Raw genomic sequence first — 16,718 nt, forward strand, 5'->3', positions numbered from 1 at the left:
GTGTCAAGATTCCTCCCGCAAACATGGAGGTAGTATGTCGATTTATTACAAATAGGTTTTAAGTTTATTATTTTTTAATCGTCAATCAAAACTCCCTAATTATATCAGAAATGTGAATACTTGTCTGTTTCATCACATTGTATCAACTATTATTTGAAATCTCTAGGCTACAGTATTATAATTTGTCACAAGAGTTGGTATCATTCGCTCCACCGACATTGTTCACAGGCTCGTGATGTAGTTGTCATAAGGGCTCTGCAAAATGAATTTGCCATTTTTGCCTATCTCCCAGGAACCTTTTACCAAAGAGGCTTACATTTGCACGTGCAGGGTTAAACCCTCTCTCAAGTAACAACTATTCTAAATTACAGCAATCCAGATTGGCTGTATCAGCAAATGAAAGCGAGCAATAATCTGCGGCAGGCATCCATTCAGCCCTCTGAGCCTTGCACCACCCCATGTATTCACTGCTGAGACCACAGAGGAGTGCCACTCAAATATCAGCCATCAATGGGGAGGCCATGGAAGAGTGCCACTCAAATATCAGCCATCAATAGGGAGGCCATGGAAGAGTGCCACTCAAATATCAGCCATCAATGGGGAGGCCATGGAAGAGTGCCACTCAAATATCAGCCATCAATGGGGAGGCCATGGAAGAGTGCCACTCAAATATCAGCCATCAATTGGGAGGCTGTGAGAAGTTGGCCTGATATGTAGTGTTTCCAATTCTGGAACCACTTGGTATCAGTCCAAACAAACCCCAAAGATGTCTGGTTGTAAGTCAACCTTGTTAGACAAGCTATCCTAGTGGTAGCATGGACTAAGCAGCCTTAAAGGCTTAACTTAAGAGGTTGTGTTAAGCGAGCTGTTTTACCACATACAATCCTGTAATCAAATGAAAGGACACCACACAAGTATATATTATAAAAATATATGTATTTATTACTAAATTACTCCCCAGTACTCTTTATGAGGAAAGGGGCACAAGCGTTAAACCAAAAGCACAGTATAACATACAAAGTTGCACAATTTTGGATGAGGGCCGGTGGCCACTCAAACCATATACTAAAAAAATGGTATAAGAGATACCAATCGAACAGTGGTTAGGCCTAGGGCCTAGAGAATCGCTGGGAGCAGTCAGGACTAGCAATGCTGAAGTCGGGAGTAGCCCACGGGAGTCGGGTGCAGCACGGAAAGTGCGGCTTGCACCAATGCAATGTCAATGGTGCGTAAAAGTTACACAAAGTGAGTTAAAAGATACTTACGCTGAACCTAGAGGAACCAAACTCAAGACACAGACCCTAGAGGTGTGTACCAGTGTGGGAACACCGGCGTTGCAATGTTACCTCACCCACAGGCCGTGGGTGCACAGGGTCGAAGTGGCGTCGGGTTTTGACACGCAGGCTCTTGGTGCTTGAAGCTGTTGCAGCTGCAGGCGATGTGAAGCAGAAGTGTCCGGTGCGATCCAAGTAGAAAAGTACCTGAAAGCAAAGGGGACAGAGTCTGGGTCACTCAGCAGTGACCAGGGTGGAACCAGGACGGAACCAGGCAATGTCGGGCGCAATCAGGTGGTTGTCGATAGGCTTCTCTCCGCTGTCACGTGGGCTCTGGGGCATCTGTGACGTCCAGGAGCAGGTCACGATCTGTCCCACGTAGGCTCTCGCCGTCAGCACCGTCGGCTTCAAGATTGCAGCAAACAGCACTTGGCAAAAGCAATCCACGCGGAACCAGGAGATTGCTTATCACTCGAACCAGGAGGGTCAGAGTGGGGGCTCCTTTTTACAGGAGCTGGTGCAGATCTGGAGCAACCAGAAAAGCGAGTCGTATTCAAGTTTTCGTCGGCACAGGGGCCACAAGCCAGCTGGCAAGTGACCGGGCCAACGCGTCGAGCCAACACAAGCAGAAGGGCCCCACGCAGCACTCGCCGAGTGTGGAGGGGGTAGCTTTGGTGCAAGTGTAGCTTGGGGTGGGGGCTTCTCAAACCCCGGTGTACAGCTTCGAGGGTCACTCGTGGGCTGCACGGTCAGCGTCTCGTGGCCTTTTCAAGATGGCGTGCCCCACGCTTCCGGTCGCCTACACTGGTCTCAGCTCTGCAGGGACTGTGGATCGGGCTGGGAGAAGGCAGGCAAGCTTGATCTCGTCGATCTCTGTTGCTCGAGTTCCGGCGGGAACTGCAACAAAGCAAGGGTCGAGGGCTGGATGGTGCCTGTTTGCACAGGGTGGTCACTCCTTGACCACAAGGGAGATTCTTCAGTCTTCTATGTTGAGTAGAATGTCGAAGGGTCCAGAATTCGTTTCTTATGTTTCTTCAGGATGATCTGAGTTGCATTGGCACTGCTCCCACTCTTATTCGAATCTGGTGGGCTGGACATCCTGCTAGGTCCCCTCCTATGGGTGGGACCCAGGAAGGGGGTGGTTACACCCCTTTCCTTTGATCCAGGCCGCGCTGGGACGGGGGCTGGAAGGCCCCAGAACCGGTTTGGCCGGATTATGCAAGGGGCAGCCTTGTGCTCCCCAGGCGGTGTCTGGTTTCTTTGAAACCTCCCTACTACAATCCACTATCTCCTGTCTGGGGTGGTTTAACACCGCCCTGCGACAGGAAACCCTTTGTCCAGGCCACCATTTGCTGAGTTTCGGTCAGCAGCAGGAGGCCAGACCCGTGTCTGTGGCAGGGGCATCCATTTTGTGGATCTGAGGCTCATTTTAAATCAACCGCGTTTCGGTAAAGTAACATGTCTTATCCCTCTAGAAGGGTGGAATGCTACCCCCGTCGCCAGAACTGGCGAGGGGGTAGTATTCCAATTCGTATGACACCTTACACGACATGTTTTGATAAAGCCAAACCAAAGTTGCTATATAACCGCGAGGATTATAAGGCGCTTAAGAGTATATGGTATGGCATTATCCCGGATCAGCTTAGGGAGTTGTTCCCGACAGCTGCAGACAGGCTCAGCTCATGCCAGAGCTCCATCTCACATAAAACCACGCACTCTGCCTCCAGGATTGATGAGGCCTTCCATAGGAGTGGCTTACAGGCTTATATATGTGTCCAGATATAGGTTTAGATATAGGTATACTATATCTAAGCAAGGGGTGATTACACCCACTTGCCCCAGCTGAGTGATCAGCCAGTTGTGTCAATTTAAGAACCAGCCAGGGGTGGCAAAAGCTGTGCTTCAGCCCCTGGTAGGCCTTGGTGGCACCTATGCCCTGAGCACCTATAGTGCATGGTACAGGGGCTGACAAGGAGTCCATTTCCAATTGTGGTATGTACCTATAGCACATGTATTATAAATTTAGAGAGAGAACAGCAGGCTGGGGGTCTGATTAGCAGGCCCACAGCCTCAGTAAGTCGAAAACCAGTGAAGCAAAAAGCAAAAATTGGGGTGACCATAGGATAGCAGACCCTACTCTCCTACACAACCCCCCCCCCCCCCAAACGCAGGGACATTAAACTTAACCTTGACCAGATAAGTCTTCATGTTCTAAGTGGAAGTACCTGGAGAGACCATCTGCATTACCATGGTCAGTCCCTGGGCGGTGCTCCACTGTAAAGTCCATCCCCTGTAGGGAAATGGACCACCTGAGCAGTTTGGGATTTTCACCCTTCATCTGATTTAGCCACAAGAGGGGCTTATGGTCTGTCTGAATTAGGAAGTGAGTACCAAACAGGTATGGCCTCAACTTCTTCAGGGCCCAAACCACAGCAAAGGCCTCCCTCTCAATAGCTGACCAACGTTTCTCCCTGGGGGTCAGCCTTCTGCTAATAAAAGCAATGGGCTGGTCTTGACCATCTTGATTAAGTTGTGAAAGCACAGCTCCCACCCCCAACTCAGAAGCATCTGTCTGTACAATGAACTGTTTGGAGTAGTCAGGACTCTTCAGGATAGGTGCAGAGCACATGGCCTTCTTCAGGTCATCAAATGCCTTTTGACAGCTAACTGTCCACTGAACCTTTTTGGGCATCTTCTTGGATGTCAAGTCATTCAATGGTGTCACAATGGACCCATAGTTCTTTACACATTTTCTGTAATACCCAGTCAGGCCCAAGAAGGCTCTGACTTGTGTCTGGGTAGTTGGAGGAGCCCAGTCCTGTATGGCCTGGATCTTGCTCTCCAGTGGTTGAACTTGACCCCCACCTACTAGGTGGCCCAAGTACACAACCTTGCTCTGCCCTATCTGGCACTTGGTAGCCTTGATAGTCAGGCCTGCCTTTTGCAGGGCCTCCAGAACCTTCTTCAGGTGGATCAGGTGATCCTCCCAGGTGGAGCTAAAGACAGCAATATCATCTAGATATGCTGCACAAAAGTCATCCAACCCTGCTTCCCTAAACTTCAAAGGTATAACCAACCTCCTGGTTGTGCCAGGCTTGGGGTCTCTAGCCTCTGAATAAAGGAGTCCTTCATCCCAATAAACTCTATGGGTACCTTGAGCATTCCCTGCAGCCTCAGCAGCAGCTTGCTGTCTGAAGGGTTCAAGTGAAGGGCAATCTAATTGGGCCTGCCCCAGGTCTGCCCTTGAGGGTCCCCCTGTCCCCAGAAACTCAACCTGGTCAGGTTCAAGCTCCTCTGAGACAGTCTCCTCTTGGACTGCAGAATCAGTTTCCTGTGAAACTTGATCCTCAACCTGGGGCAAGTGGGAAGGCACAGCCTTAACCCTCTTGCTCCTTCTCTTGGGTTGTGGTTGGTCTATTGTTTCAAGATCCACCACTGGTTCAGGAAGGCACTTCTTAGCCTGAGACCTTGTCACTGCAAGGACATGAGCTGAAATCCCTAGCATTTCTGCATGAGTCCTGTACTCCACTTCTGACCAAACTGAGCTTTCAAGATCATGGCCTAACAGACAGTCTACTGGGAGGTCTGCACTCACAACAACTTTCTTTAGGCCATCTACCCCTCCCCAGGAGAAGTTCACAACAGCCACACTATGGGAAGTAGTGGAGTTGCTTGCATTGGTCACTAGGTAACTTTCACCTAGTACAATCTGACCAGGGTCCACAAAGTCTGGTGTCACCATAGTGACACTGGCACAAGTGTCCCTGTAGGCCTGAGCCAGTTTCTCATTGATTAAGGGAGTCTGCCTATATTTGCCCAGGTTACTTGGGCTTACTGCAGTGGTCAAAGATAAGTCCACATCATATAGGAGAACTGCCTGTGTGGGGATTCTGACTAGGCCAGATTCCACCTCAGTACCCAAGGTTAACCCTACTAACCCCTTAGGTTGTGTACTACCACTGCTGACTGTACTAGGGGGTGCAGTTGCTTTAGGAGCTGCAGTGGTAGGAACTGGATTTTTCTTAGTGCATTCACTGCCCCAGTGTGAAACTGATTTGCAGGTATTACACCAAGGTTTCTTTGGGCCATCATTCTTCTTTTTCTTGTTTCCATTTTGGGAACCCCCCTCCTTATTGCTAGTTTGGGGGCCTGAAGACTTCTGGTCCTTTTCTTTATCTTTCTGATTCCCACCCTTCTGGTCTGTTTTCTTCTGGTCACCTTGGTTCTGGTTTTTCTGCTTAATCCTTGTTCTGACCCATTTGTCTGCCTTCTTTCCCAATTCTTGGGGAGAGGTCAGATCAGAGTCAACAAGGTATTGATGCAACAGCTGGTTCTGACAGTTATTAAGGATCTGTTCTCTCATCATAAGATTGTACAATCCTGTATAGTCTGAGACTTTACTTCCCTGCAGCCAACCCTCCAGAGCCTTAGTGGCACAATCAACAAAGTCAGTCCAGTCCTGAGTCTGTGCTTTTTGGGTGTCTCTGAACAAAAACCTGTATTGCTCAGTGGTTAGGCCAAACCCTTCAATAAGAGCACTCTTCAGGACAGAGTAGTTTTTGGCATCCTCAGGTCTAACAGTGAGGAGCCTATCCCTCCCTTTCTCAGAAAAGGAGTACCATAAAATTGCTGCCCACTGATCCTCAGGGACCTGCTGTACCATGCAGGCCCTCTCAAGAGCAGTCATCCATTTGTGGATGTCATCCCCTTCCTTGTAGGGGGGCACAATTTTTGTCAGGTTTCTATTGTCATAGGCCCTGTCTTTTTCTTTAGGAACTTTGCTGCCACCAGTGGCATCTAAGCCACACAATTTTCTTTCTCTTGCTAAAGCAAGTTTAGCTTGAGCCAAGGCTACCTCTTCCCTTTCTATTTGGAGTTGGACAGCCCTCATTCTGGCCCTATGCTCTTTTCTCTCGGAGGGAGTCATCCCTCTTTGAGATTCTCTTGAGGCACTAGAAAGATGAGAGTCCCCTGATCGAGATCTCACCCTCCTGTTGCCTGGGAGAATTTGGTTATGAGATCTGGAGTGGTGCTGGCCCTCTCCATTCCCATGTAGGTCTAGGTTGGCCTGGTTAAGCCTGGCAACCTGTACCTGGGTCACCCTCTGATCCTGATTTTCAGACTCTTCTACATCTGAGCCTTCCTCTTCCTCTTCCTCTTCCTCCTCCTCTTCTTCATCTGGAAGATTCTCATTCTCAGGGGAGTGTATCCCCTCACCTGAATCTAAGGGAGCCTGACTCACCTTGTCTAAGTCATCCTTTTCCAGGATAGCTATCAGGGAAGGAATGGTAGGGCCTCTGCCCTTTTTTAGCCCCCTGGCTGTGCACAAGGCACTCAGGTCTTTGTGGCTAAGGTTGTCATATCTGGAAGTTGCCCTGGTAGGGTCAACTGCTACAGGAGCAGAGCCTGAGGCTCCACCTGTATCAGACATGACTGCTAGTGAGGTGTAAGTGATGCACCCACCTACACTAAGTGTTTTCCTACTGTACCTTGCTAGTGAGTTGTATTCAGGGTGTGCTAATCCCTTTAATCTACAACTACTAAGTTCAGTAGAACTTAATATGCTAAGCTTTTGATTTATATGTACCTAAGGTACTTGATGTGATCTTTCAATTTGATGTAAAGATTGCAATGGTAAAACAAACAGCAAGCTCAAATCCGCACCGCTGCACACCAATGTGAGAAGTTGGCCTGATATGTAGTGTTTCCAATTCTGGAACCACTTGGTATCAGTCCAAACAAACCCCAAAGATGTCTGGTTGTAAGTCAACCTTGTTAGACAAGCTATCCTAGTGGTAGCATGGACTAAGCAGCCTTAAAGGCTTAACTTAAGAGGTTGTGTTAAGCGAGCTGTTTTACCACATACAATCCTGTAATCAAATGAAAGGACACCACACAAGTATATATTATAAAAATATATGTATTTATTACTAAATTACTCCCCAGTACTCTTTATGAGGAAAGGGGCACAAGCGTTAAATCAAAAGCACAGTATAACATACAAAGTTGCACAATTTTGGATGAGGGCCGGTGGCCACTCAAACCATATACTAAAAAAATGGTATAAGAGATACCAATCGAACAGTGGTTAGGCCTAGGGCCTAGAGAATCGCTGGGAGCAGTCAGGACTAGCAATGCTGAAGTCGGGAGTAGCCCACGGGAGTCGGGTGCAGCACGGAAAGTGCGGCTTGCACCAATGCAATGTCAATGGTGCGTAAAAGTTACACAAAGTGAGTTAAAAGATATTTCCGCTGAACCTAGAGGAACCAAACTCAAGACACAGACCCTAGAGGTGTGTACCAGTGTGGGAACACCGGCGTTGCAATGTTACCTCACCCACAGGCCGTGGGTGCACAGGGTCGAAGTGGCGTCGGGTTTTGACACGCAGGCTCTTGGTGCTTGAAGGTGTTGCAGCTGCAGGCGATGTGAAGCAGAAGTGTCCGGTGCGATCCAAGGGTGGATCGAAGTAGAAAAGTACCTGAAAGCAGAGGGGACAGAGTCTGGGTCACTCAGCAGTGACCAGGGTGGAACCAGGACGGAACCAGGCAATGTCGGGCGCAATCAGGTGGTTGTCGATAGGCTTCTCTCCGCTGTCACGTGGGCTCTGGGGCATCTGCGACGTCCAGGAGCAGGTCACGATCTGTCCCACGTAGGCTCTCGCCGTCAGCACCGTCGGCTTCAAGATTGCAGCAAACAGCACTTGGCAAAAGCAATCCACGCGGAACCGGGAGATTGCTTATCACTCGAACTAGGAGGGTCAGAGTGGGGGCTCCTTTTTACAGGAGCTGGTGCAGATCTGGAGCAAACAGAAAAGCGAGTCGTATTCAAGTTTTCCTTGGCACAGGGGCCACAAGCCAGCTGGCAAGTGACCGGGCCAACGCGTCGAGCCAACACAAGCAGAAGGGCCCCACGCAGCACTCGTCGAGTGTAGAGGGGGTAGCTTTGGTGCAAGTGTAGCTCGGGTGGGGGCTTCTCAAACCCCGGTGTACAGCTTCGAGGGTCACTCGTGGGCTGCACGGTCAGCATCTCGTGGCCTTTTCAAGATGGCGTGCCCCACGCTTCCGGTCGCCTCCACTGGTCTCAGCTCTGCAGGGACTGTGGATCGAGCTGGGAGAAGGCAGGCAAGCTTGATCTCGTCGATCTCTGTCGCTCGAGTTCCGGCAGGAACTGCAACAAAGCAAGGGTCGAGGGCTGGATGGTGCCTGTTTGCACAGGGTGGTCACTCCTTGACCACAAGGGAGATTCTTCAGTCTTCTATGTTGAGTAGAATGTCGAAGGGTCCAGAATTCGTTTCTTATGTTTCTTCAGGATGATCTGAGTTGCATTGGCACTGCTCCCACTCTTATTCAAATCTGGTGGGCTGGACATCCTGCTAGGTCCCCTCCTATGGGTGGGACCCAGGAAGGGGGTGGTTACACCCCTTTCCTTTGATCCAGGCCGCGCTGGGACGGGGGCTGGAAGGCCCCAGAACCGGTTTGGCCGGATTATGCAAGGGGCAGCCTTGTGCTCCCCAGGCAGTGTCTGGTTTCTTTGAAACCTCCCTACTACAATCCACTATCTCCTGTCTGGGGTGGTTTAACACCGCCCTGCGATAGGAAACCCTTTGTCCAGGCCACCATTTGCTGAGTTTCGGTCAGCAGCAGGAGGCCAGACACGTGTCTGTGGCAGGGGCATCCATTTTGTGGATCTGAGGCTCATTTTAAATCAACCGCGTTTCGGTAAAGTAACATGTCTTATCCCTCTAGAAGGGTGGAATGCTACCTCCGTCGCCAGAACTGGCGAGGGGGTAGTATTCCAATTCGTATGACACCTTACACGACATGTTTTGATAAAGCCAAACCAAAGTTGCTATATAACCGCGAGGATTATAAGGCGCTTAAGAGTATATGGTATGGCATTATCCCGGATCAGCTTAGGGAGTTGTTCCCGACAGCTGCAGACAGGCTCAGCTCATGCCAGAGCTCCATCTCACATAAAACCACGCACTCTGCCTCCAGGATTGATGAGGCCTTCCATAGGAGTGGCTTACAGGCTTATATATGTGTCCAGATATAGGTTTAGATATAGGTATACTATATCTAAGCAAGGGGTGATTACACCCACTTGCCCCAGCTGAGTGATCAGCCAGTTGTGTCACTTTAAGAACCAGCCAGGGGTGGCAAAAGCTATGCTTCAACCCCTGGTAGGCCTTGGTGGCACCTATGCCCTGAGCACCTATAGTGCATGGTACAGGGGCTGACAAGGAGTCCATTTCCAATTGTGGTATGTACCTATAGCACATGTATTATAAATTTAGAGAGAGAACAGCAGGCTGGGGGTCTGATTAGCAGGCCCACAGCCTCAATAAGTCGAAAACCAGTGAAGCAAAAAGCAAAAATTGTGGTGACCATAGGATAGCAGACCCAACTCTCCTACAGAGGCCATGGAAGAGTGTCGCTCAAATATCAGCCTCAATGGGGAGGTGATGGAAGAGTGCCACTCAAATATCAGCCATCAATGGAGAGGCCATGGAAGAGTGTCGCTCAAATATCAGCCATCAATGGGGAGGCCATGGAAGAGTGTCACTCAAATATCAGCCATTTCTGCTGAAACCATAGAAGAGTCCCACTTAAATATCAGCCACCAATGCAGAGGTCACATTGGAGTCTTACACACCTCCTCTGTCATAGACATACTAATATATCTATAGCAAGAATGTTTCTTAATCTATAATAATATATTTTTATATCTATAATGGTGAATACCTAAGGCAACTGACACCTGAAGCCAATGCTCCTACTGCCACAGGCTTAATGGGATGCTGCCATGGGTCCCCGCTCTCAACCAAAAGCATCTGAACAATAAATCTAATGCTTCTCAATGGTAGTCTACCTTCCTCTGTGTGGGCTGAGAAATGGATAAACATAACATACCATAAACGTAAAATATGCATTTTTGAAGAACATGTTTACCCAAGTCTTGGGTCACTTGCAGCTGAAATAACTGATTTTTATTGTTACCCTACTCAATGGTACTAACTTTATTGACCATGGAAGGATGAAAGACTAAGAAGACTCATTGGGAATTGGAGACCATGAGGTCAAACAAAGATCCCTGGAATGGCTGCATGAGTTCACTAAGCCAGAGTGAAATTTAACGTGAGGCTTCTAAATTCAAATGGGAGTCACCCTTGACACACAAATATGCATGAGTTTGCTAAATGTTTCCTCAGAAAGCCACACAAACTCACAGAATAAATTATTAACAAGCATTGGCATAGCCAATAGGTCTCGCCTTTGGGACCTTATGGGTATTTAGTTATGCAGCACAATATCCTTACTGCAACAACATTAACTGTCGCCTTTGGGACATTATAAGGTCCCAAAGGCGAGACCTATTGGTTATGCCAATGCTTGTTGAGCCTTCTAAACCATAGTGTATAGCCACATTTTCCATGCCTGTGAGCCTCTCACGGTTATAGATTCTCTGATTTTAAACAATTCCTGTTTTGTGTTGATATTATTTTATTTTCTTCCCTGTGTGCTACTGTGTTTTATGCAACTAATTCCCAAGTTCGAAAGTTGCGGTGTGATTTTCCTCTGGAAATAATGATGTATGAAAGTAAAAGAGCTCCATATTCCAGGATGTTTTATCTCGAGTAGGATAGGGAAGACATTCTAAATTATTGATAAAAGCTTGAGAACTAAGTATCATGCTCTGTTTACTTTCAAATTTTACCTTCATTATACGATAAATAATACTTTACTATACATCCAAATACATGCAGCCAGAAGTTAAAAGCTGTATAGGGTATCATCCGCAGTCTCAATGTCACCAACATCGTTTGGGACATTTTGGTGAAGAAAAAATTTGAAAAGTACATTGGGCCTTAACGCCGCTTCAGCCGGAATTTTTCCCGCTAAAGCGGCGATAATTTAATCGCCCTATTACCCAGCTGTCCCTAACACCAGTTAGCGACAGCTAATAGGCGATAGCGGGCATTTAGGGGCCCACTTTGCATGTCAGCGATAATTATCGCTAATGACATGCAAAGTGGGCGTGCCAAGATGTTAGCGACTGGAAACAGTCCAACTTTTGGAAATAATCGCGCTAAGCGCGATTATCTCCAAAAGCTATGGCCTGCCCAGAGCAGTTCTTAGCCATGTTATCCAATGGTAGGTGGATAACATGGCTAAGAGCATTTGCTCGGTAATGCATGAATATTGCTGACTTTTCAGCGATATTCATGCATTTTGGCCGATTTTTATCGCTTAGGAGATAAACCTTGATAATATGAAGGCTCCTAAGCGATAAAAATAGGCGAAGTTCGGCGATATAATTTTGGCCGCTAACCAAGCTTAGCAATATTTTTCGCTTAAGCTTGGTAATATGCCCCATCCTTTTTTTAAGATTTCGCATTTTTTTAACCTTCCACATATAACCAAACCTACACCCAAAGCAAGGGCAATGAGAGATTCGGGAGCTAGGAGGAGAAATCCTGAATGCTAGTTTTAACCTGACACTCTCCCTTTTCCGGGAATTGAAAGATTAATAAAGGAGGAAAGACGAGTTTTCCCGTGAATACATATACATGTCTGTTCATTTTTTATCGAGACTTCTCATTGCTTATTAATTTCACCAAGAAACCCACAATGCCCTGATATGTCAGTTAGAAATGTTTTTTTTAATGCAAAAATCTACGGTTTAACATGCGATACTTGGTATGGAAGATTCCCTATCTTGACTACAGAGAAGGTTATTGATCGGGTTACAGAAGGTGCCTCAGTGTTGGGCAATTTTTCCCACATTTGCACCAAATAATTGGTGGGGAAGTAACATATAATTTGAGTAAGCCATGCAAACACATTTTTTTGTGTTAGTCCGTCAGTGCAGTGGTCATTTTTGCTTTAGTGGGGCAGAGTAAATGACAATGTAAAATTGTCACTGGAACAATCTATGTGACCCAAACCCTAATCTTTTAGGAAGATGAAAGAACAACAAAAAAACAAGCATTGTCAATGCCAATCGGCCTCGCCGTTATATAGAAGCGAGACCGATTGGAATTGTCAATAGTAGTTTTCAAGGTGTGTCAAGTTTGATGTTGTATCTTCCACATTTCGGCTCCAGTTTTCCTAGTGCCCACGAGGTGGCGATAAAATGTAGCAAACAAGAGTTGTTTAAAATATCTGTTTTCTTAGATGTAATGCAGCGTTTAGAGAAGGGCCGAAGACGAATATACCAATGGTGAAACCACAAAGCTCCCGTGGCGAGGAAAGCAACAAACAAGAGGCAAGGTAAGTGAGACTGAATCAAAATCCATCCAATCTTGAGCAATGTTTGGCTCTGTGGAATATTGTTTACAATGGTGTCTGCGTCAGACAGAGGAGCTGAGCTGTCTGTAGTTAGACCACAAAACAAGGATTTGCAATGCAATAGGTCTCGCATTTACGAGAGTTTGAGCTATTGGCATTGTTAATGACAATAGTTTAAACTCTCGCAAATGCTAGCCTATTGCATTGCAAATATTTTTTGAGTTGTCAAAGCCCCCATGCTGCATGAAGGCTGCACCCCTTTTTTCCTTTAAAAAAGTAGTGTCTAACAAAGGTGCGCAGCCGCTATTAAAGTGAAACTGCAGCATGGGGGCTTTTACCAAAAAAAAGCATGTTTGTCGAAGAAAATGCTTTTTTGGGGGTTAAAGCCCCTGTGCTGCGGTTTCACTTTAATAGCAACCACGCACCTTTCACACAGCTCTTCTAAAGGCCTTCATGCAAGTGAAAGTGTGGTGAGGGGGCTTTGACAACAAAAACAATATTTGCAATGCAACAGGTCTCACATTTATGACATTTTAAGCTATTGACATTTACAATGCCAATAGCTCAAACTCTCCTAAATGTAAGACCTATGGCACTGCAAAGAAGCGTCCGCCATTGTCCAAGCTGCTAGGAAAGTGAAATCCCATATGGCGCTCTGAATGTAAGGAAAGCACGCTGTGGCTGCAGTAGAGCAAAACCCATTAAAGAAAATAGTTCTTACAGATAAAATATAACATACTGTGTAGCATCAGAAGTAAAAGGGCCAGTCTTCATGGGTGGTTTCAAATGAAGAGAAGGCGGTGCTAAGGAGGGACTAGCAAAACCATTAAGGAATCAGAAGCCAGCATTTATGAAGGACTATGACACAAGCCAATGAAAAATATGGGCGGGGAGTGGGCGGAGCTTCAAATCCCTAACTGAATACAACATGCCTCACAGAGCAGCGCATGCTCTGCCCTGGCTCGACCCAAAAAACAACCAATGTAGATTTTCTGGCGGCTTGACCTACCTGTGACCTTTTGTATCTTGTATAACAACACAATTAGTATGACCCCTGTAGCATGCAACACAAACTGAATTGTCACTTGGGTCATCCTGGACGTTTTCTCACCCTCACCAATGGTACTCATTTTTACCAATTTTGGAATAATGATAGGCTGAGAAGACCCACCTGCATTTGTATCTGTGACTACAGGCTGCACATCTACGGCAGTTCATTGGGAGAGATTCACAAATAATTTTCTGTGTTATACTCTTGGAGAACACCTGGCTTCTCCCCGAATTCGAGGCATAAGCCAGGAGTAAGGTAGGAGCTCTACCGGATGACTCCTGGATTCAATTTTAAACCTGTGGTCCTCCAAGAGTAATTTATACACAGCAAAGTCTTTGTGATTTGGGCCTACTGAACAGCCTTATATCCTGGTTGGTACTTTAATCATTTAACTGATCAATACCAATTCTTAGTGTGTATACGTGATGGCCTCATTGCAATGACCAACAGAAGATCTGCTTTGTTTGTGGGTCACAGCCATGGATGGACATTCAAAAATATTACTGCAAAAAAGCATTGCTGGTTCCAATTGTTTCCAATTACCTGCAACATCCAGGTGCTCCAGATTTGGACACAGTGACACCACATCAAAGACCGCCTCGTTAGATATGTTATAGCAACCCGACACCTCGAGCCGTCTCAGTTCTGGGCAGCACTGGGCAATGATGTAGAGTCCTCTGTCTGTGAGCCGCCTGCAGCCACTGACAATTACTGTCTCCAACATGAGGCATACGTTGGGCGTGTCCTGACAGAGCCGACGGGTCAGCACTTTGAGAGCTCTGTCAACACTGATTGTCTCTCCAGTCAAACGAATAGTCCTCCAGAGTCGCGGATCCCAGGCTAGGTTGTACCAGCGGCGGCAGACACGCGCACAGCGGCACAGCTGGTTCGTAGGCAGGTAGGAGAAGATCTGGATCATGCACTGGTCTGGGAGTCGATCAATGTTTCCTCGATCCTTCTGGTGCTTGGAGGCCAGGCGGATGAGCGGATGCGCCAGGCGGCTTGAAGGGGGTGAGTGAACAATGGCCACTGTTTCCCCAGTGACGGAAGATGAAGACGTGGAGGAACCTCTTCCATTTTGAAAACTTTGCACATTCTGCGGGCATATCAGAGCGGGGCTGGGCGTGCTCAGTGTGCGCATACTCAAGTCTGAGTCTGAAAAACAAACAAAATGGAGCAGATGTGAGAAAGCAAGGCTCAAGCCTGTGTGTTTTTGTGTGTAAACGTTTACATATTTCCATCACCACATATATCATTTTACATTATGAATAATTTTAAAATGTTAGTACTTCACAGAATCTAATCTTCTGAACTATAGGACGGGCAAACATGATTTATTTCATCCTAAACTAATTTAAGCAAAGAGAATGGTTAGCTTCAATGTGTTTGCCATTTATCCTAATGGCCTTGAGGCCTGGTGGCACACGAGCCCGTTGACATGAGAATCTTAACCTCCCATTTCCCTGCATATTAAAAAGTGATTACTTTCGCACAGATGTTTTCCTTTGTCTTAAGAGTGCTGTGTGGGTAATGAGGGTCAAAGAAACACGTCATTTCAGGTCTTAGATTCCATTCCCCATTCCAAAATGAACAAATTAATGCGTCAAAAATATTGTGCTCACATTGTTGCCATTTACAAGGAACACGTGTATTAATCAACCTCCAGGGAAAACACATATCCTGCATTTAAATATATCTAAGCCCTCACGGGCCCATCACGCAGGCTCTGCAGCATTAATGACCGGGCAGTTATTAGGTAACGTAACACTTCTCTCTCACAAATCCTAGCACAGTGGACCAATTCACACAATTTGTGGTACACCTAAGGAGGATATGAGTGCTCAAAGCAAGCAATTTGTGATTGTAAAGTTCACTTCCTTATTAAAATAATCAGGAGACCAAATTGTACTTATGATAGTGGAACATCTACCAGTAAAGCACTTTTCCACTATCATGAATTGAGGGACACTTGGGGTGGGAGACGGCGGGGGACAGGCACTAAATAATTACACACACTTGGAATGAAGGCAAGTAAGTGCCCTACCAAGAAGCACATGGAAAGGAACAGTCCTTAAAGCTTCTGAGGCAGGGGGGGGGGGGGTTGTAAGAGGGTAGTGGTGGGAGGGCTTTCCCCATAGTGAAAATACTCTCCCTGTGGAGAAGCTAGTTAGATGTAGAAATAGGCATTTCTGCTTCATGTACTCGTGCAAATTTTCCAATTACTGGAACATGTGTAGAAGCACACTTTGCACTGTGGGAGCCCTGGGTGTCAGCAGAACTTTTTTCAGGGGGGATGATTTACACATTTAAAGGGCAAGTGAAAAGTCCAGGATCTTTGGGGGGCTGTCTGGCTCCACATCCTAGCAGAAGCCCATGGTAGGAGCGCTCCTAGAGACCTGTGATCTAGGACTGGCCCTTTGAGAGAAGATTTGGGGGCTCATTAGAGTTTTGAAGGTGGACCGACAGACCTTTGGGGCAACGCTGGCTTGGATCCTATGAGAAAAGGGTCAAGACAGCATTTTTTGATTTTTTTTAACAACAAACACCAAAAGCAGGAGCAAAACAAAAAATCAATGGCTCTGATGTGCTTGGATGTTTCACCCCGTTAGGTTGAATGCTTTTTCGTGCTCGCAATCGCCATTCCTTTCATGATGGTAGTGAACATGAGAACAGAGCACTCAAAGCATGATGGTAGTGAACATCAGAACAGAGCACTCAAAGCCCTTAATTTAAATCGGAGGGGGGGGGGGGGGGGGCTTTCAATGCAGTTGAATGAGTGGACCTGTGGTGCTGGGCTGCCAGCATGGACTTTCTAACAGCAGGCCAGGCTCTTCTGCTGGAAACCAGATGGATCTCCTACCTCTATATGAGATTGGGGAATTGGGATGTGCAAATTACCCCTTATTATGTTTTGGAGCCTACCTTTGTGAATTGGGCCCTGTGTGAGCCACAGATTCAGTGCTCTTTGTCAAATGACCTCACTTCTTTCAGTTAATCTTACAGGTCTCAGTCAGGGGTGAAGCTTCCTATTTGGAAGGATGCTGTACAATTCAGTCAGCTGGACTTTGAAACAATCCTCCTTTTGAGTTCAGTTTGAAAGAG

General features: G+C 46.8%; 1 protein-coding gene across 1 annotated transcript in view; it reads right to left on the minus strand.

The window, feature by feature from the left end:
• The window catches only part of FBXL7 (F-box and leucine rich repeat protein 7), a 778,002-nt gene that overhangs the window by 23,379 nt on the left and 737,905 nt on the right, over positions 1–16,718 (minus strand). Inside the window, exon 3 of the mRNA XM_086965543.1 lies at positions 14,160–14,771. Within this exon, the coding sequence (XP_086821669.1) occupies positions 14,160–14,771 (612 nt within the window). The remainder of the gene's footprint in view (positions 1–14,159; positions 14,772–16,718) is intronic.

This window comes from Lissotriton vulgaris, chromosome 4_1 (genome assembly GCF_964263255.1).
Source record: "Lissotriton vulgaris chromosome 4_1, aLisVul1.2, whole genome shotgun sequence".
Lineage (NCBI taxonomy): Eukaryota > Metazoa > Chordata > Amphibia > Caudata > Salamandridae > Lissotriton > Lissotriton vulgaris.